General features: G+C 39.4%; 1 protein-coding gene across 1 annotated transcript in view; it reads right to left on the bottom strand.

Annotated features, from left to right (window-relative positions):
- Window positions 1–22,885, bottom strand: part of tusc3 (tumor suppressor candidate 3) — a 344,078-nt gene that overhangs the window by 132,526 nt on the left and 188,667 nt on the right. The window contains exon 3 of the mRNA XM_034188079.1: window positions 14,264–14,381. Within this exon, the coding sequence (XP_034043970.1) occupies window positions 14,264–14,381 (118 nt within the window). The remainder of the gene's footprint in view (window positions 1–14,263; window positions 14,382–22,885) is intronic.

The following is a 22,885-nucleotide window of genomic DNA, read 5'->3' as shown; positions in this document are numbered from 1 at the left end:
CACAGAACCTTGTGGAACTCCATAATTAACCTTAGTCTGAGAAGAACACTCCCCATTTACATGAACAAATTGTAATCTATTAGATAAATATGATTCAAACCACCACAGCGCAGTGCCTTTAATACCTATGGCATGTTCTAATCTCTGTAATAAAATTTTATGGTCAACAGTATCAAAAGCAGCACTGAGGTCTACAGGACAAGCACAGAGATGAGTCCACTGTCTGAGGCCATAAGAAGATCATTTGTAACCTTCACTAATGCTGTTTCTGTACTATGATGAATTCTAAAACCTGGGTCAAGTAATGGCTTTTTAAGTAATGGTTTAATTACTGCCACCTTAAAAGCCTGTGGTACATAGCCAACTAATAAAGATAGATTGATCATATTTAAGATTGAAGCATTAATTAATGGTAGGGCTTCCTTGAGCAGCCTGGTAGGAATACCTATGGCATGCTCTAATCTCTGTAATCAAATTTTATGGTCAGCAGTATCAAAAGCAGCACTGAGGTCTAACAGAACAAGCACAGAGATGAGTCCACTAATAAAGATAGATTGATCATATTTAAAATCGAAGCATTAATTAATGGTAGGGCTTCCTTGAGCAGCCTGGTAGGAATGGGGTCTAATAGACATGTTGATGGTTTGGAGGAAGTGACTAATAAAAATAACTCAGACAGAACAATCGGAGAGAAAGAGTCTAACCAAATACCAGCATTACTGAAAGCAGCCAAAGATAACGATATGTCCTTGGGATGGTTGAGTAATTTTTTCTCTAATAGTTAAAATTTTATTAGCAAAGAAAGTCATGAAGTCATTACTAGTTAAAGGAATACTCGGCTCAATAGAGCTCTGACTCTTTGTCAACCTGGATACAGTGCTGAAAAGAAACCTGGGTTGTTCTTATTTTCTTCAATTAGTGATGAGTAGTAAGATGTCCTAGCTTTACGGAGGGCTTTTTTATAGAGCAACAGACTGTTTTTCCAGGCTAAGTGAAGATCTTCTAAATTAGTGAGATGCCATTTCCTCTCCAACTTACGGGTTATCTGCTATAAGCCGCGGGTTTGTGAGTTATACCAACGGAGTCAGGCACTTCTGATTTAAGGCTCTCTTTTTCAGAGGAGCTACAGCATCCAAAGTTGTGCTCAATGAGGATGTAAAACTATTGACGAGATAATCTATCTCACTCACAGAGTTTAGGTAGCTACTCTGCACTGTGTTGGTATATGGCATTGGAGAACATAACAAAGAAGGAATCATATCCTTAAACCTAGTTACAGTGCTTTCCGAAAGACTTCTACTGTAATGAAACGTATTCCCCACTGCTGGGTAGTCCATTAAAGTAAATGTAAATGTTATTAAGAAATGATCAGACAGAAGGGGTCTTTCAGGGAATACTGTTAAGTCTTCAATTTCCATACCATAAGTCAAAACAAGATCTAAAGTATGATTAAAGTGGTGGGTGGACTCATTAACATTTTGAGCAAAGCCAATTGAGTCTAATAATAGATTAAATGCAGTATTGAGGCTGTCATTCTCAGCATCTATGTGGATGTTAAAATCGCCCACTATAATTATCTTATCTGAGCTAAGCACTAAGACAGACAAAAGGTCTGAAAATTCATAGAGAAACTCTCAGTAACGACCAGGTGGACGATAGATAACAACAAATAAAACTGGTTTTTGGGACTTCCAGTTTGGATGGACAAGACTAAGAGTCAAGCTTTCAAATAAATTAAAGCTCTATCTGGGTTTTTGATTAATTAATAAGCTGGAGTAGAAGATTGCTGCTAATCCTCCCCCTCGGCCCGTGCTACGAGCATTCTGACAGTTAGTGTGACTCGGGGGTGTTGACTCATTTAAACTAACATATTCATCCTGCTGTAACCAGGTTTCTGTAAGGCAGAATAAATCAATATGTTGATCAATTATTATATCATTTACTAACAGGGACTTAGAAGAGAGAGACCTAATGTTTAATAAACCACATTTAACTGTTGTAGTCTGTGGTGCAGTTGAAGGTGCTATATTATTTTTTCTTTTTGAATTTTTATGCTTAAATAGATTTTTACTGGTTGTTGGTGGTCTGGGAGCAGGCACCATCTCTACAGGGATGGGTTATTGGGGGGATGGCAGGGGGAGAGAAGCTGCAGAGACGTGTGTAAGACTACAACTCTGCTTCCTGGTCCCAACCCTGGGTAGTACGGTTTGGAGGGTTTAATAAAATTGGCCAGATTTCTAGAAATGAGAGCTGCTCCATCCAAAGTGGGATGGATGTCATCTCTCCTATCAAGACCAGGTTTTCCCCAGAAGCTTTGCCAATTATCTATGAAGCCCACCTCATTTTTTGGACACCACTCAGACAGCCAGCAATTCAAGGAGAACATGCGGCTAAACATGTCACTCCCGGTCCGAATGGGGAGGGGCCCAGAGAAAACTACAGGTTGAATAGAATTTTCAGATCATTGTATTCTGTTTTTATTTACATTTTACACAACAACCCAACTTCACTGGAATTGGGGTTGTATGACACCTGGCATTCATGCCAAAGAGTTCAACCTTTGTCTCATCAAACCAGAGAATTTTGTTTCTCATGATCCGAGAGTCCTTCAGGTACCTTTTGGCAAATTCCAGGTGGGCTGCCATGTGCCTTTTACTAAGGAGTGGCTTCTGGCCACTCTACTATACAGGCCTGATTAGTGGATTGCTGCAGAGATGGTTGTCTTTCTGGAAGGTTCTCCTCTCTCCACAGAGGAATGGTGGAGCTCTGACAGAGTGACCATCGGATTCTTGGTCACCTCCCTGACTAAGGCCCTTCTCCTCCGATCGCTCAGTTTCGATGTGCGGCCAGCTCTAGGAAGAGTCCTGATGGATCCAAACGTCTTCCATTTCTGGATCATGGAGGCCACTGTGCTCATTGGGACTTTCAAAGCAGCAGAAATGTTTCTGTACCCTTCTCCAGATTTGTGCCTGGTCTACAGGTCTACAGACAATTGCTTCGACTCCATGCTTGGTTTGTGCTCTGACATGCACTGTCAAATGTTGGGACCTCAGGGTTCTCGCTAGCATTATAACAGCCTATTGGCCCGTTACTCTGCTACATAAAAAAATTACGCTGCACTTGGGCTGTTAAGCTGTTTCTGAGGGTATGTAGCGGGAAAATGGCCATTTTTTTCTCATCAACCTCAGTTAAAGCCATTTCAAGATGTCAATCATGACTCACTTTTCTGCTGATTAAAGTCGCTATCGGACTATAGTCTGTAATTGTGTGCAAGAAAAGAGATTAGTCTGCCATTTCACACCGTAGTTTTTTTTTTTTTGTTGTTCTTCATAACGTACCTTTTCTGCGGGACAACGCACGGAGGTTCACTGGTGTGGATCACTGCACAGCTATGGGAAAATCTTGGGGGAAAGTTCTCGTTCCCACTAAAGTTCTCCTGCAGTGTGCTGTGCACCGAGCACTGGGGGGAAAGTTCTCGTACAGCCGCAAAATTTCTCCTACAGCCGCTAAAGTTTTCCTGCAGTGAGCCATGCACTGAGCGCTGCAGGATAGGGGAGGCCGGGACCAGCTTCCCCGGACCATTTTTAAATTTGTAACCCTCTGAAACACTATTGCCTGCATTTTTAGAGCCACATTTTGTGAAGTAAAGCCATAGTTTTTTTTTTTTAGTTTTTTTTTTTATCTTTGTTACAACCTTACTTTAAAGCTAAAAGAAACAGGCATCAAGCCAAGACACAGAACAGCGTAGATGTATGTCAGGAACATCAGAACTGCTAATTTACACACAGCAGTTTATTAAAGAAAATCCTTATGTGTGTTTTTTTACTTCAAGATTAATTTCTGATTACTGTACATTTTGAATTCAAAACACTAAACAAAAAAAAATTCTTACAACTTATCTGTTGTTTCAGGTGAGATGATTTCTTGATTAACATGATAAGGAAAGTTGGCAATTTATTTTTAGACAAAACAGCATGAAAGTTAATCTGTACATTTTTAAGCCTGGTAGATTCCTTCATTCATATCTGCATTTCAACCAGGAAAAAATACACCATAATATAAATATTTATTATAAGCACAACAGGAGATGATGTAACAAATGACTGCAGTGTCATCAGAATTTCTCAATGTGATATAAATGTCATGATGAAATAATTTTTTTAATTTAGTCATTTCAACATTTAATTACGTCCTCATTGAATATGTGATTGCTTTTAATGTTATTATCAGGACAGAGTATTTATTAAAATATGAATTTCACTATTCCATTGATTGTGAATGTTTTAACGTCATGCACAATAGGGGCGGGGCTTCTTGTACCTGTGCAAATGACTTTTTGACTGAACTTTGTCTTCATGGACATGTTTAATGATTAATTTAATGTTACAATACAGAAAAAAATCAAATAATAAAACAGATACTGTTTACGTAACTAAATGGGTGAGCCTTTGCCATTCTGGTTATTCTTCTATCCATTTTGATGGTTGTTTTCTGTTTTCTCCAATGCTTTAAAATGGACAAAAAAAACGGAGATGCGTGGAAGAAAACGGAAAACAACCATCAAAATGGACAGAAGAATAACCAGAATGGCAAAGGCTCACCCACTGATCAGCTCCAGGATGATCAAAGACAGTCTGGAGTTACCTGTAAGTGCTGTGACAATTAGAAGACGCCTGTGTGAAGCTAATTTATTTGCAAGAATCCCCCGCAAATTCCCTCTGTTAAATAAAAGACGTGCAGAAGAGGTTACAATTTGCCAAAGAACACACCAACTGGCCTAAAGAGAAATGGAGGAATATTTTGTGGACTGATGAGAGTAAAATTGTTCTTTTTGGGTCCAAGTGCCGCAGACAGTTTGTGAGACGACCCCCAAACTCTGAATTCAAGCCACAGTTCACAGTGAAGACAGTGAAGCATGGTGGTGCAAGCATCATGATATGGGCATGTTTCTCCTACTATGGTGTTGGGCCTATATATCGCATACCAGGTATCATGGATCAGTTTGGATATGTCAAAATAATTGAAGAGCTCATGTTGCCTTATGCTGAAGAGGACATGCCCTTGAAATGGGTGTTTCAACAAGACAATGACCCCAAGCACAATAGTAAACAAGCAAAATGTTGGTTCCAAACCAACTAAATTAATGCCTCGCAGATGTGAAGAAATCATGAAAAACTGTGGTTATACAACTAAATACTAGTTTAGTGATTCACAGGATTGCTAAAAAAGCACTTTGAACATAATAGTTATGAGTTTGTAGCGTCAACAACAGATGCTACTATTATTGTGAACACCCCCTTTTCTACTTTTTTTTTACTAATAGCCCAATTTCATAGCCTTAAGAGTGTCCATATCATGAATGCTTTGTCTTGTTGGATTTATGAGAATCTACTGAATCTACTGGTACCTTGTTTCCCATGTAACAATAAGAAATATACTCAAATCCTGGATTAATCTTTTTAGTCACATAGCACTACTATTATTCTGAACACTACTGTACATGCTGCCCTGTGTTGTTCCTGTTTGATGTCTGTCCTTGGTGAAGCAATATGCCTCTGTTTTTGATAGTTGTGTAGGCAAATCTTAATGGCCAAACTAGTCATCTAATTTTCTTCTAGCTGGCTAATCGGACACTAGCTTGTCATAGCAGACTACTATAACTAGTCATCTCAACCCTATGCTTGAAGTAAAAATGCAAGGTTCTTTTCCAGCATGTGCAGTTTTGTAAAATACACCATGGCGGTTGAATAGTTCAGATGTGTTTTTAGATACAGTGGTCCCTCGCTATAACGCGGTTCACCTTTCGCGGCCTCACAGTTTTGCAGATTTTTTTTGTGTAATTTTGCATGCTTCTTTTTTTTTTCTTTTTAACAGCGCATTGTGTTCTGCGTCCTCATCAGGCGGGCCGGTCGCGGCACCGGTCTGCCTCACCGCGATTGTTCTCACTGCTTCCGATGCCGAGACTCGGTAAGCGGGCCACTCACACCGCCCCCCTGTCTGGTGTATGGAGCTGCGGCTAACTCCAGCAACAGGTCCAAAGACTACGTTCGCTGTTTTGATGCGGAACGCTCCATCCTCTGATGCGCTTATCAAGTCTGCGGGCTCGGTAAGTGCCGCAGCGGACCACTCACACCGCCCCCTCTCTGCTGTGTGGAGCTGAGGCCAACTCCGGCACTGCACCCTGTCTGGTGTATGGAGCTGTGGCCAACTCTGGCAACAGGTCCAGAGACTACACTCGCTGTTTTGAGGCGGAGCGCTCCGGCAGCCCACAAGGATAGACTTCTTGTGGAAAAATCCACAGCACCGCAGGGTCCCGGTAATCGCAGCCGCAGAGCTCAGTGGCCACTAAGAGAGGTTTGCATCTTTTTAATGACTTGGATTCTCTGCTGGTCCTGCATCCGTACCCCGCAACGGTAACACCGGAGGCAGTGTGAGCGAGGGGTCAGTGGAAAAAGACGCTACAGTGGAGCGGCGCCAGGATGAAGAGGCACGGTCAGAGGAACTGTGAAATACTGGTGAGTCACTATTAATAATTTCTTATGTGTCCAACCTCTTAGGTTGATCGTTAAAATTAAATTTGTTAGTTCTAAAAGCCATCATAATTTATAAGAAAACGTTCTGTTTTATTTCTCAAACAAATGTCTGGGCCTGAAAAAAGGTTTTGATCTTTGGTTTCATTCTATAATGCTGGACTTTTCTACTAAGGTTTGAACTTTGAGAGTGTTTACACAAGAGAGAAAAGTGAGAAAATGTTAATGCCTGTTTGAGAAAAGTGTATGTAATATGTAGTGAGGGGTTTTACAGCCTTAAAACATCTATAATAATTGTAAAAACTAACGCTGACCACGCGGATTCGCCTATTGCGGGTTATTTTTAGAACGTAACTCCTGCGATAAAGGAGGGACCACTGAATACATTTTCAAGATTCTTTTGATCACATTTAAATATCAGCTTTCAGTGATTTTCAACAGCATCTTACATCTGTAGTGTTCTGTGTTTCCCCCAGTTATTTCAGGTTATCTCACATGCAATAACCCGTATACAGTCCAATCAGAAATGACTTGAAGACTCAGCTGTGCACATAAGTCAGAAAGCAAGTTGAGCTGCATAGGTGCAATTCACATCTCTGTCTGCAGGTTTTGTGCAAATATTTTGCTTATGCCACTCTTCTGTGTGCTGCGTTCTGAATTTTCTTAAAGCATATTGAACTGTTGATATATCTGTGAGGGCAGAGATATGATGTGCTCATATGAAGAGTGGATGGCAGACATGGCAGTGAAAAGCAGGACTTGTAAAAGAAGAAAAAAATATTAAAGGGGAAGCAAATCAGGACCAGAAAAAAAGAAAAAAAAAAAGAAGACAGTCATCTGTGGGAATCTTTTTGCACCACCTGACATTCACAGAAATGAAGTCTGGAGCAATTAATGAAAACGGATCATGAACAACACAAGACAAGAAACAGAGTGACAACTTCTTGAATTCAAAGAGAATCAAAGAATGGAAATTTAAAGAAAAATACTATTTGTATGTCATTAGGCTATAGGTTACATTCTAGTGAGCTCTACATCTATTGTGTTTAATATGAATTGGCCTAGACTTTACATATTCACAGCCATCGCTATCATATTTTACCAGACTTGATTCTTTGGGTTTCTCGTTGTGATTGTCACTTGTATTGCACTTTGAGCTTTCACTGCACCAATTATATTACTATATTGTTGTTTGTACCCTTGTGCTACACCACACTGCCATCTACTGGATGTATGATGAGCGGCAGTAAAATTCATTGTAGCATTTTAGAATGCCATGTCCTACTTCTGCAGTTATTTTGCTGACAGTAACTCAAAGGAAATGCAGTAGTCGTGTAACGCAATACAACTCCCACCCGGAAGCGAACATTTGCAAACATCAAACAAACGTTCATAGAATGTTTGTTTACTGTTCAGCAGTTTGTGAACATTCATGTAATGTTTGTGATTGTTTGTCTAATGTTTGCATGGAGGTGAAAATTTGCAATCAACTGAACGTTCATAGAATGTTAAGTTGATGTTCAGCAAGTTTGCGAACATTCATTTAATGTTTGTGATGTTTTGTCTAATGTTTGCATGGAAGCAAACATTAGACAAACATGTAAGGAAACATTTGCAAAAATCAAGTGTTCATAGAATGTATGCATAATGTTCAACATTCACATAATGTTCATGTTGTATGTGTAAAGCTTGCCTCTAAATAAAAGTAAGTGTGTGTGTGTGTGTGTGTATATATATATATATATATATATATATATATATATATATATAAAATTTCACATTATAGGAAAACAAATATAATTTACGGCATACAGAAATACAGAAAGTTAATGTTGGATTCCATTTAAATTATGTGTGCAAACATAGGTAGAATGAACAATAGGAAATAATTTAAGCACTCTACCATGGTAACCAAGAATTTGTCCATTTATGATTTATTCAGGCCTACTGAATATACTGTATTATTTCAAGATTACTGTAATAAACTGACAGAGCTAACTCCGAAACATGTCTTGGTGCAACTTGCATAAACATGCACTCTGTTAACTGGAATATTCATTTTTGCAAAATAATTTACATCACTACCGACTGTGGTTGTCAGCTACCAAAATATGTTTTTTATGGAAACAGATTGCAACGGCAGCTTATTATCCAGAAGTCCCACAGACCTGAGTTACATACATTTTGCCAAATTAAAAAAAAAAAAAAACCTATCTTTAGCATTTTTGAAAATAGGAAAAAAAAAAACATTAAAAAATTGATTTACAAAATAATGTTTTCAACATGCATGAGCAGGAGCATTGACATTTAAATAAAAGCTCACAGACAATAATATTTTTACTGGTCACTTCACAACTTGCAGTTCAAACATGTTTTTAAACAACATGTTTGAACATGATGAATATAGCAGTCACACACTTACAGTGTGCAGAAATCAACTAGATTTCACATTTCCAGAATGAACATTTGTCCAGGGTTTAGTGTTTCACTCAGGCCTCATTTGAGGATGACTTCATGTCACAGTCGAACAGTGTTTGGTGGGAATTGTTACCACATAATTGTTACAACAATATTTCTTGCTTTCTGATTCCTTTAATATCAGCTGCTTAATTCATGTTTGCAGTGAGGCATGATATTATAATTATCCAGGGGTAAACATGTACATGTACACAATATAACTGTAAGACCTGGATACAATCATTTCTGTATGTAAAATGCAACATACTCATTCTGGTAAAAAATAAATAAATAAATAAATAGAAAAGCATCAGTGATCATTGTGTATAATTTCATGTAATCACATTATACTACAACAGAACTATGATTAAAGAGACCACTGAGAGCAGAAGAGGAGACTAACGCCCGGACGCTCGTCGACTGGGACTCCTCACAAAGAACCACCACATAGCTACCATCAGGTAGCAGCTAGCTTCAAATGGCTGGGCCTTTGTGCCGTGATATCGACGCTGTGACTATCAAAAGAAGGTAACGGAACCTGATGTGAGCACAAATTATTATTTTAGCCAGAAATAACAAAACTTGCTTGAAGCTTGATTATGCCAGCCATAGATTAATGGGAACCAAACCAACACATTTTTTAACTAGCATGGACCTAATGTAGCCACAGGGAGGCACAGGCCTAATTAATATTTTGACTAAAACATGACTAAAATATATACTCTCTTTTATTAGGTGTTGACACAATTGAAGTTTAAGTAATGTCAGTGCCCAGAAAGGAGACTTTATGAAGATAAGCTTGTGATAATATTTTTGGATTATTGCTTGTTTTCCCCCCAACAGCAACCACGCCGGCTGCCATAAGAGTTGTTGAATCAGTGAATCCTCCATCTGATCAGTGGGTTGAGTGTGTGCCTGCAGTTGATTCACATCAGCCCAATTATGCAGAGGTTTGTACTATAATTGTTAAATAAGATTGTATAGTGTCTTGTGCCAGTAGATTCTAAAATTCATGTTCAGCAAGCAAAATATTCAAACATTTCTGGCAAAAAATACTCTGTTCTATTGGGATATAATTTGAAAACAGAGTAAAATCTGTCAGTAATGAAGATGTATATGCTAACTTTTCTTCCTTAAAGAAATAATTTACAGGCCCTGTTACTCAATAAACATATTTATTTATTGCTGATATAAAGTTTCAGAATTTCTTTTATAAAAAATTGGTGTTCCCTTGCATAATGTTTCATTTGCATAGTGTGTTGCATACTGTCTATGGTACCATACACTTGAAACATAAGGACTTCTATGCTGTACTACTGAGGTTTCCCATCTTACCTGGGGTGGAAAAACTGACCTGTGCCAACAAAAAAAATAATTTTGGAGATTCTTTTGGAATAGACCTGAGTAAGCACCAGAATGCATTTGAGCTTTTCACATTTTTCTGGAGGACAACCACCAGACCCCACCAGGGCCTTGTCAAGATCTTTCAAGTTTTTTTTTTTTTTTCCATAGCTCACTTTCATCACTCAGTTCATTCACAGATTTGTCCGTGCTCATGATAAAAGGTCAACAGCCTTGGCTTAATCATTTGTGAGGCATAGGATTTAATAAAAAAGTGGGAACTTCTGTATTAAGGTTGTAACATGTGGATCTATATACATTTTGTGTTCCAGGAGAAGCAGAATGACATCATTCACAGTACGAACAGGCAACAACTCCCAATTGGTCGTCCTTCACGTTGTGTCAACGCCTCCCTACACCCTGACGCGACGCATGCGCAGGGGGGATTTTCACTCTGATTTTTTTCCAGAGAAAAGCTGAATGATCGCCATGTTGTATGTGTCGATGAACCAAGAAAAAGCTTTAATATAGCAATTGATTTCACAATCAAATTAATTTTGGGTTAAAAAACAGTTGCAAGGATTTTTCTTTCAGAAAACTGCTCTGTATAAATGAGCAGGTCCTGTGACCGTTTCTGTTTGTAGAGATCAGTGGTGTTCTTCCACGAGTCTTCCATGTTTGGACCCAAACGTTTCTATTGGACAGTGCGAAGCTTGTCACAGTTCAGAGCGCCAAAAGTTGGATTGGGTGAACTTTGAACGTCATTCTGTTGACAGCAGGAATGCGCACACTCCTGGTAGAAGCATCTGTTTAGCTCAGCTTTTGACGCGACATTTCTAACGCCTGTAAAAAGCTACGTGTTTCATTGAAAAATAATGCTTTTTAGACCGATTTGTGATGCCTCTGACACTTCCAAGCATGCAGTGGGAAAGGCCCTTAAATAGCGGTGGGTACAGAGGATTAATCATTTTTGTCTGATCTGCTTTCACCTGTGTGGTATACCTCGCTGATAACTAACCTGAGAAAAATTCTTCAACAAATAAACGCTTGTTAAAAATATAGGGCCTATCCAATAAGAAGTTGAGTTTGAATACCAGTTATGACCATGCCGCTCAGATTATACAGTATCTGAACAGGAAAGTATATATAATTGCTTATGACTAACAATGGAAATGGTCAACTTGCAGCTCAAGAGTGCTAATGACAGACTTGATGCGAGGACAAGTGAACCAGGCACCAGAGGAATGCCCTAATCAATACCTTGACTGCATACACCCTTGGAATGGAACAAGGGAAGAATACGGTACGAGCATTGTCAGGGGCTGCTTGTACGCTACGGCTCCCGTTTATCTTGGCAGTGCTTCAGCAGTCAGGGCAAGTCAGGAACCATCAAAGGCAGCCTGCCAGGGACGTGCCACAAATTGTAGTTTGTTATGGAGGCTGCAATAAATATCACAATCATCATTTCTACAATTGTGCCATAATCCGAAGATGTCCTATCCAAGCAGAAGAAGTATAGATGGGACCATCCTGAACTTCTTCCTGACCCAGATTACAGGTTTGAGAAACTAACAGTCTTGCAAATCTGTCTTTTTTTTGGGGGGGGGGTGACACCCAGTCACAGTAGAGAGGTACCGTGAGCTTCTGGTCTCTCTCTGGCTGCTAATACAACATGGCAGAATCCGCTACAAAACAGATTAATGTTCTGTGTAAATCTAACATGTCCATCATATATTATGTAGAAGCTACTGAAAAAACACTTTGAAAACGGAAAACGCTGTTTTCACAACCTGATAACACAAGACATCTCGCAGACAATCAGTGTGCACACATCCTGCAGTCGATGGTAACTTCCACATTTTCAGAAGCTCATGCATGTGCACACGCATGTCTCCTTTGGATGCCATTAAATGTCTGAGTTATCCTACAACACCAATATAAACATACAGAGGCGAGATATATAATATATATATATAATATATAATAGATATATTATACTGGGATACCAATTAAGTATTAAGAAGACAATCCCTCATACAGCTGAGGGTATTTTAGCATTGTGTTTATATTTCATAATATCAAAGCTTATGAGCAGATTAGCAGCAGCATTTAATTTGCCTTGTACATGGAATATGTTTGATTAAAATTTTATTTTACTTCCGGAGAAACTTTTTCTCTGGTGATCAAACATTAATTTAAATTAATAATTTTTTATTATTTTTGTATTTTTTTTTTTATCATGAATTTCCTCAGGAAATTTTATTGTAATGTGTTTGTGTTAAAACTGTTCAATTTTGCTTTAAAAATTGTGTTCAATTATATTGTCGTATCTGACTGTCATACTTCTATGTGATAAAAACTTAGTGTTTTGTCATGTGAATTTCCTCAGGAAATTTATTGATTGTAATGTGTTTGTGTTAAACTGTTCAGTTTCGCTCTTAAAAATGTGTGTTCAGCAAGTTGCATTGTCGTATCTGACTAATGTCATACTGAGTCTTCAAATCTGTGATTAAAAACTTTATATTAATATTTTTTCATAGGAATTTTCTCAGGGAATTTGAGTGTTTGTTTTAAAACTGTCCACAGTTTTGCTCTTAAATATCATAAAGTATTATTAACTGTATGTAGATGTAAGCTGAATTTATTTTTGCTCCTAAAATGTGTAGTTGGTTGTAGATGAATAGATGAATGTTTTTTTAGGTTTCATTATTATTTCTCGAAGATTTATTCTTTTGTCTGAACATCTTTTGGAGTAGTGTCGGTGGTATGCCATTTAAGAAATCTTTTGTAAAGTTGAAAATTTTTCATTTTATGTGCTTTTTTATTTTTGAGCATGATGTTTAATTCTGTAAAGATGAATTCCATCATTAAATCTGTAAGTGATTTCAAAAGTTTCTGCATTATTGATTTTATATGTGAATTCCATGAATACATTGCAAGTTACTATTTGAATAAAACCTGTTGAATTTTAAAACATTCTAAAGTTTGTTTTACGTCATTTTTAGTTGTCAATAGGAAAAATCACAAAAATTGTAGATATATTGAGCAGGAACATTGCACGAACATCATATGAACAAAGAATGAGGACAGGTAATGTTAGCATTCGAACATTCTACAAATGTTCATTTAATGTTCTGGTTCAACTGTTCACATGATGTTTGTGAACATTTGTGAACGTCTGTATAATGTTCATTGAATGTTTATTTTGAAATAACAGAAACTAGTAATCTATAATGCATTACATTTTGGAAGTAACTGCCCAACACTGGTAATTAATTCATGAGACTTGGATAAGGTGTATTACTTGCATTACAAGTCAACGCTGACGATGTTTTGGTCATGTGCAATTCTCTGTGCATGACCCAGCATGCAGGTGACTTAGTCTTGATGTCCCCAGCAACTGGAAAAAGTCTAGGAGGTGTATCATATAGGTGCAGTAAATAGACATTACAATCTAGAGATGGTAATAGAACTGTGGTAGCCATCTAGGAACCAGGATGTAGCACCACTGCATGCTTGCAGATCTGACCTGAAACAATATGTTCATCTTAATTTCACTGTTTAAAAAGTCAATCTTCTTTTGCTTTTTGGCAAACAGATTTACTTGAGGTTTTTTGTGTATTTTTGAGTGACAAATCATACCAGTGTACATTAATGTGAAAATGCTTGACCGAAATGAAAAATGTGTGGAGGTTTTCTTGTTTTATATATATGATGGAGTCCAAGGCAGTAATGTGATCTAGACTGGAACCATCTTTGTGTCTATTTAATAAGGCCATACAATCACAAGTTAACTGAACTACAATTTGGAAAACACAACCCCCCATACAGAAATAAGCTAAAAGTAGGTGATGAAATTTTGAATAGACTACAAATTGATAAAGTCTGGGGCACAAAACAAAGTGTGGGGATCAGTGGAGTGAGTAACTAGGTACCTGTTGGAAAACATCCGCTCCCTCATCATAGTCCACCACAGTGAAGAAGAGCTTGTTGGAAAAAGCTGACGAGTAACGCCAAGAATTTGCCAGGACCTGGTATTCCTCATTTGCCTGCCTACAACACAGCAATTAAACAGAGAAAGCCCATATAAATTAGTACATATATTTTTCAGAAACAAGACATTTATCAATTTCAATTAAAGGCTTCCATAGTTTAAGATCACCAACTGACACTACTTTAATTTGTATTTCTGTAAAACGTAATGTAATAAAGTTATACCACAAAGAAAATTACTGGCTGTTATTTGAGCCAGAACCATCAACGCAGCCAAGGACCCAAGCATCTCACTGGCGGAGGAGCTGAACATCTTCTTCGTATGCTTTGAGATCCAAACCCAACAGTCTGCAGCTACATCATCCCGCTCTCAACCAGCCCCATATCACTGGCTGTGAAGGCACATGATGTGAAATGGATGCTCAGCAGAGTTAACCACAGGAAAACGGCCGGATCGGACAGTGTTCCTGGGAAAGTGCTCGGAGACTGTGCTGGGCAGCTCACACAGGTCTTCACCACAATATTTAACCTCTCTGGCTCAGGCCACCATCCCAGCCTGTCTAAAGTCTGCCACCATCATCCCCGTAGCCCCCCACCACCAAAAAAAATTCAGCCAAAGACAGCTTCAACAATTACCGCCCAATCATACTACACCAGTCATTACAAAGCATTTGGAGTCTTTGGTCCTGGAGCACATTCAAGCCTGCCTCCATCCCACCTTTGATTATCACCAGTTTGCTTACAGAGCAAACAGGTCAAATGATGACACCATAGTCATCACCCTACAGACTGCACTGAGCCACCTTGAATACCGTAATAGCTACTCAGGATGCTCTTCATCAACTACAGCTTATCCTTCAATGCCATTATAACTGAAATCTTTGTCAGAAAACTGTCTGACATGGGACATCCCCCACTCACCTGCTCCTGTATTAAGGAATTTTCTCACAAACTGGCACCAAACAGTGAAATTCTAACCCCATCTCTCCTCCACCTGTACCCCACAGGGGTGTGCTGATCCCTCAACTCTACAACCTCACCGTCTCCAACTACAGACCTGACCATACCAGTAACAGCATAGTGAGGTTTGCTCATGACACAACGGTGGTGGAGCTGATCTGGAAATGAGTTGGCCTACAGGGATGAGGTCCTGTGATTATCTGCATGATGCTCAAACAATGTGGAGGTAGTCATAGAGGCAGAGCTGGAAGCTGATGGGGAACAATTAAATTACCTAGTGGAAGTCACTGAGGTAGTCAATCAACTCCACAGTGGCAAAGCCCCAGGGGTTGATGAGATCCAGCCAGAAATGCTGAGGGCTGTAGGTGTGGAGGGACTGTCTTGGATGAGATGTCTCTTCAACATTGCAAGGAGGTCTGAAACAGTGCCCACAGAGTGGCAAACTGGGGTGATGGTCACAATATTTAAAAAAGGGGTTAAGAGAGTTTGTGCCAGTTACAGGGGCATCACATAATTCAGCCTCCCTAGTAAAGTCTACTCTAGGGTGCTGGAAAGGAGGGTTCGGCCGATAGTCAACCATCAGCTTGAAGAGGAACAATGCGGGTTTCATCCAGGATGTGGAACAACCGACCATTGCTCTCACAAGAATCCTGGAGGGGGCCTGGGAGTATGTCTTTAAATGTCTTCAACAGTGGACCATTAACTCATTGAGTGCCAGGTATTTTCAAAGTTTATAACATCCCATTGCCAGGATTTTTCAGCATTTGAGTGTTTTTTCAAGACCCATAGAAAACTGAGTTCTACGAGGTCTGTCAATAAAGTAACGGTCCTTTTTATTTTTTTCAAAAACTATATGGATTTCATTCATATGTTTTTACGTCAGACATGCTTGAACCTTCGTGCGCATGCGTGAGTTTTTCATGTCTATCTCAGCTTTCAATGCTTACCAGTCCAGTAAGTATCAGTGAAATTGTGGAGAGCTGGACATGTCCAAACTTGTCCTCTGACACGCCGAAACGGAGGTGTTCCTTTGTCTCGCTTCCAAAGCGAATCGGTCTTTACGCGCGAAGCCTCCGTGCGGCTTTCCATGACAAAATCTCTTGTTAAAAGTGAAATCTGCCAGAAAATGGCTGATGTCCAGCTCTTGTGATAACCAGAGAAAGAGCACACGACGGTCTCGTATCCACAGAGCCATCCATTTAGAAATGGTCCGGTGGCTTGTGCCGCGTCGTCGCAGCTCGGAGCGCAGCGCGCCGAGCGTCCTTAAAGGGGTCCTTAAAGGTGTAGTAACAGACCTTATTCTCTCTGAAGCCCGTAACATTTTCACCGAAAGCCAGATAAAATTTTTCGAATAGTTTCTAGGTGCCAGTCTCCAACAGCTTCTGAAAAAATTTTGATGGAAAAAAGTCCTTTTCATTCCGCCATTTCCAGACAATGAAAATCTGACGAGGGGGCGGGACCACTCCTTCCCAAGGCATGCTCAAAGGCGAATGACGTCACCGACAGGCGTGGAAAAACTCATGCATGCACACGAGGGTTCAAGCATGTCTGACGTAAAAACATATGAATGAAATCCATATAGTTTTTGAAAAAAAATAAAAAGGACCGTTACTTTATTGACAGACCTCGTATGTCCATGTCAACAACAAACATACCAAAAGAAACTTCAGACTTTCCTTTATCATCAGAAAAAAAAACGTTTGTTTGTACCTCTTTCCATTCTTTAGTAATTGTCTGCAGAACATGGGTGGGTATCACTAAAAACGCTGATTTCTGACAAAAAAACTGAGAAAATTGGCTTTTTGTGACAAGCAACATTTCAAGGAGAAAATGTCTGATTATAATTGTTTTTGCTTCAGTGACATCTCAAACATTATGAAAAGTGATCCTATTGTATAATGCACCAAAAAAAAAAAAAAAAAAAAAAAACATCAGGGGAGGGACTCCGTCTGTCTCTTCTCTTGGCAGCACGTCTTTTCCCTCTGGTTCCCACGTATCGGACCTTTTTATTTTTTCAAAAACCTGATGGATTTGAATCACGTTTGCTTGCATGAGCCTGTCAATTACGTCATTTGCTTGTAAGCAGACTTTGTGTGAGGTGTGTGTCGTGCGCTCTGCGTTTTTTAATTCCAAGGAAAAAGACGGAACGACTGGAGCAGCGCGACTGCATCACAGTTTGACAGACAGCCAGGTGGAAACCAGTCGGATTAGGAGTAGTACAACCGTAAGACGTCCGCACAACGGTGGAGAGCAAGCCGCGCTCCAGTCCACACTCACACTGCTACCACCCACAGAATGGGTTCCCTTGTGATTACAACTCTAATTTTTTTACACAAGCTAGATCAGCTGATTACCCTGCCCCCCCCAGAAAAAAATGTAATTGGCGCGATAACGCGTCTTTGGCGCTGAGCGTTACTATCTGAAAAGACGCGTTTAAGCATCCATGGCACTCAATGAGTTAAGGGGCTTGTGAGGGAGGGGGGCTTTCCCATCCCTCACTCCTGTGGGTCCATCCCACCATGGTTTCTGTGCGAACTACAGAATAGACATCTGTTGTTGTTGACTGCATGAGTCCACGCTATTAAACAGTGAGACAGACGCGCACTGTTGATGATGGAAAAGAGACTTATTGTGTTGTAGCGGAAAGCTGTGCCAACCTTCACCGTCCTAAGTTTGCATCAACCAGAGGTCATGAAATTTCTTCAAAAGGAGAAACTCAACACAGCACGGCCTGGTATATCTCCAGGTGTCAAAGGGAGACCCTCCGAGCCAACACAGGATGGCTCGGTGTCATAAACCCCCACCCTTTCCAGGATTTAAGACTCCCCAAAGTGCATTCCTCATGGAGCTGCAAATTCCCTTATCAGCCCAAAACCAGATGTGCTGATTGGCTTCTCATCTAAAAAAAAAAAAAACAAAAAAACACACAGACACCAGAAGAACATACTTTCTCCCCAAAAGTCCTAGAAACATATTTTTACAACAAAATTCAAGTAAAATCACCTCACTGAAGAATTACCATCAACTTGTTGATCACAGTCCAGTTTTTCTGGTTAAAATTGACCCAGTATTGACCTAGTTCACACTGTGTGATGAAATCCAAAACCCAGTCTCTTATAATCCATGGAACAAGAGTGACTCCTGTTGGACGAATTAGGGAAGGGCATGTGACCAACTCGTGCAGAGTTAAATTGTAATCACATTTTAAAAAGTGCATTTTATTGTTGTAACAGAAAAATAAAAAGAAAAGAAAAACAAACATGTGACCATTTAACCTTACACACAAGATGTATATATATATCTGGTAGTTGTACTTGGATAACAAACTGCAGGAAGTTTATCAAGTGTGTTTTTCATATAACTGTGTTGCGTGGTATCTCCAGGGAAAACCCTGTTTACTAGAGTTTTGCAATACAGGACTTGCTTGGTTTTAAAGCAGGAATCCAAGAGTGGACAGTGATTTACATATATAACACCAGACAAAGAAACACACACAAAAAACCCTACAATACCCAGAATTCTTGGTGGTGGAGCTTTTAACCCTTTAAAAGCCTGCGCCTCCGGGAAAGCGCTCTCTTTGGCTTCTTTTCATTTTTGCTTCTCTTCTCTTCTGCTCGGCTCTTCTCTCTTACACGCCGACCTCTTCTTGGGTCCAGACGCCACCTCAGCCGTCAAGATTTATGACTGAAACCACGTGCTGCTTAAGACTTATTTCTTGTTTGTGCGTGGCAACAAGAAATTACTTTTTCCTTTCTACAAATAACTTTTTCGACTTTTGTAAAGTTAAACGCACAGGCACATTTAACTTCCTTTGATAGTAAGTCCCTTCGGCTGCTCCCTTGTTTGCACTCGGGGTCGCCACAGCAAATCCAAGGTGGATCTGCATGTTGATTTGGCACAGGTTTACGCCGGATGCCCTTCCTGGCGCAACTCCACATTACATGGAGAAATGTGGCAGGGGTGGGACTTGAACCCAGAACCTTCCAAACTGAAACCAAGCGCATTAACCACTTGGCCACCACCCCTGCTTTAAAATTTAACTTCCTTTGATGATTTTTCAAATTAAAACCTTTTTCTTCTTAAACTCCAAATTCCTCTCGTGCACATTTTTCTCATAAAGTCAACTATTTTTGTATTGAGTTTTTGATTTGACCCGGCTCTCACCGACGACGACGAAAGACGAATTTTTGATTTTTCTGACAGAGAATAAAGATGCTCAAACCTTTATTCTAATGAGCCCAGACTACATGCGCTGCAGAGATAAAAATACCCAGGTCAGCTGAGACATCAACAGTGATTTGAACCGCCGTCGCAAGTCACAGCCTAACAACGGAAAGTGTCCCTGGTAACCAACGAAACCAGGCGGGTTGACTGGCAGAGTCTCTTTGCTAAGGTCCCTGAAGCAGCTGTGGGACGGATGGGTCATCGACTGAGAAGGAGACGATTCCAGCACCTGACCTACAGAGACCGATCTGCACAGCTCTGCCAAAGTAGACCGGGCTACGGTTGTCAGATAAAAATAAAAAAAAAACAAAAAAAACAGAGTGGCTTTAATGAACTCTATCCAACAGTACTAATCTTCTCTCACATTAATAAATACCAAAGTAAATTCCCTGCTGATTAGGACAAATTTAACTACTAAACTCCCGCTACGAAACCAAATTATCTGAACGTGATATAATCATTACTCATTGTATCAAATTGCTTACTGTGATATATCCTGTTATTTAACTCCTGCCTGAGTCAAATAAATATCTTAACGTGTGAAGTTGTCTGTGATTTTGTATGGTTTTGTAGAGGGTGTCAGATCTGTCCCTGCAGAATGAACGACTGCAGATTGAGACTGAGTATTAAATTGAGACTAGTTAACTAATGAATGTTTAAATTAAAGTGCCTATGCTTAAAATAGGTGGTGCCCTTCTTCGAGGTAAAATTATCCACAAGGGATAATTTCAAATATCCTAAAACACATGTTATATTCTTCCTGATTCTGCTATAGTGTATTAAAATCCCAGCAGTGTGCATCTATTTTTTTTTAAACAATGTTGCGTGTTGATTCCTGCATCAAACAATGGCTGCTCACGCCACCTTGGGAGACAAAAGAGAGCACTTTTTTAGTTTATCAAGTGTAACTGACTAATCAAAAATGCTTTACTGTGCTTCTTAGATTCAATCAGAGTTTTGAAATAGTCATCAACAGGCACTCGGGATTTACAAGTGTGGCTTTTGAGGAAATCAATGGTATAAAAACAAACATCACTAATTTTGGGTTAACCCTCTGGGGCCGACGCCGTCACCAAGATTTACTAGATTATAAATAGCTTTTTAATGATATGAGATAGAAACTTACTTTTTTTTGCTGAAAGTTAACTCTGTGGACTTTCAAGTCAGCCATTGGCCGTCTTTGTACTCATCATAGAAGCTGTGTGATGACGTGCGCAATGTGAGTGTCCAATCGGAATTGGTTCACCATCACATGGTTTTACAAAATCCAATCGTAGGGCAGATTTACCTCATGTGAAAAGCCAAAGATCGTTTTCAGGAGTGTTATATTACTAGTTGGCCCGTTTGAATAGCCCCCTGGGTGCTCCAATGAGTCCATATTCAGTGCACCCTGCGCCATTACGCACAGCAATCAGTGAAAGCAGACGGAGAGCCTCTGATGACAAGCGCACGTGAAAGCTGCTTTAGGAGGAGCACAGAAAAGTCCAAAACAGAGTTCAAGTAGAAGTTTGTGTTGTAACCTTTGTGTAATAGCAGACAGAAATTGCTTTGAGACAAAAAAAAAATGCATAGACCATTTGTATATATTGTTCAAAATGTGCATTTGTGTTATTGTTTGAACCTTTTTGTTGTACAGTCTTTCACACAAGACCTCAAATTACCTTTATAAAGTGACAAAACAGTTGTTTATTATAGTTTGCTCTGTGTTTTGAATAAATGTGTGTGGAAAATTATTTTCCGCTTCTCTTTTTTCTTTCTTATTTTTGTTTGTAAACCTTTATTACACTTATAAAACACAACAAAAGCATATATATTCTGAAAGCACAGGTTATCCACAGGTTGTGGGATGCAGGGAGAGCTGTTAACATCAATAATAAAACATTTATGCCAGGCGAATGAAACTGTCCAAAAAATGCCCTCGGACCCCAGAGGGTTAAAAGTGTGTTGTAACGTGCCTTACTGAAATATGTAAAGAGTATAATATTACTGAAAATGTATTAGCAATGGCTTACATTACTGCATTACAGCAAAAACGTAATACATTACTGTAATTGTGTTCCTTTTGTAATGCGTTACTCCCAACACTGTTTACACACACACACACACACACTCCAGCAGTACCCAGCTACGTATCCTTTGGGGAAACCTGGTAGGAAAGCCAGCAAAGACACTGTACAAAAACAACTCTTGTTGAATCATATCACATTATGAAAGAAATTTGTTAAATTTGAACAAGGAGGTTGTTAATCTTGTTAACTGTTATAACTGTCATAATTTGCCATCATAAGCTTTAAATCAGATTTGCTGATTTATATTTGTCTTTAAGATACGTCTGAGTTGGACTGTCATCCAGTCCAGGAGGAGTCAGGTTGACATCTGCTTTGCACTGCATAATCCAGATTTTAAGATGTGATCATACCAAATAACAGATTATTGAACAAAAAGACTTGTAAACTTGTCCTTACAAGAGCAAACAGACCAGATGTATTAACTGCAGTTAAAATGTGTTTCAATTTATCTCATTAAAAAAAAAAAAAATCTGCTGATACAGGCTCCAATATTGACAGTATTTAAGGGAGCTAGAAATGATTTAGCCCAACTTGATATTGCATTATTTTAGACCAACAGTGCCTTCCCTCCCTACTCTTTCCCAACCCTTCCTTCTTCACATCGAAGAGGAATTCAGTTGAAGCCCATCAGCATCTCAAAAGGGCTCGCCTTCTGGCAAAAGCCGGTGGATTGCCCTTTCTACTCTCACCATTTTAGTCAGAGGCAGTTTTAGCATCTGAACGTGGTTTTCTTGTCGTGGTGGGAATTTCTGCAAGTTTGCTACTGTGTACCATTTCTATGCAGTGTGTTATGTGAAGGTTCACTCACGACTAATCCTTTACAATCATGGGAAGGGGCAATGCTTTACAACTGCACCCAGAGGACTGTCTTGCAATGACTGTGCATGTGTGTCTGGTCCAGCTATGAAAACAAGGAACAGAAAAGCTCAGATTACAACACACAGAGGGAGTATCACTTCAGTCACTGCATAGTTTGTCATTACATAGTAATAATTCTGTAGACAGATAATAGATATAGGCTGGTATATTAATGTTGAAAATTCTGTTTATAGCAAGTTTATGTACGAGGTCTGTCCAAAAAGTATCGTACCTTTTATTTTTTGCAAAAAACCATATGGATTTGAATCACGTGTGATTGCATCAGCCAAGCTTGAACCTTCGTGCGCATGCGTGAGTTTTGTTCACGCCTGTCGGTTGCGTCATTCGCCTGTGAGCAGGCTTTGAGTGAGCAGTGGTCCACCCCTCTCGTCGGATTTTTATTGCGAATAAATGTCTGAACGATTTGGAGCTTTGCTGCATCAAATTTTTCCA

Source organism: Thalassophryne amazonica, chromosome 15 (genome assembly GCF_902500255.1).
Source record: "Thalassophryne amazonica chromosome 15, fThaAma1.1, whole genome shotgun sequence".
Lineage (NCBI taxonomy): Eukaryota > Metazoa > Chordata > Actinopteri > Batrachoidiformes > Batrachoididae > Thalassophryne > Thalassophryne amazonica.
Note: the sequence above shows the minus strand (reverse complement) of the source record. Positions and strands in the feature narration are given on the sequence as shown.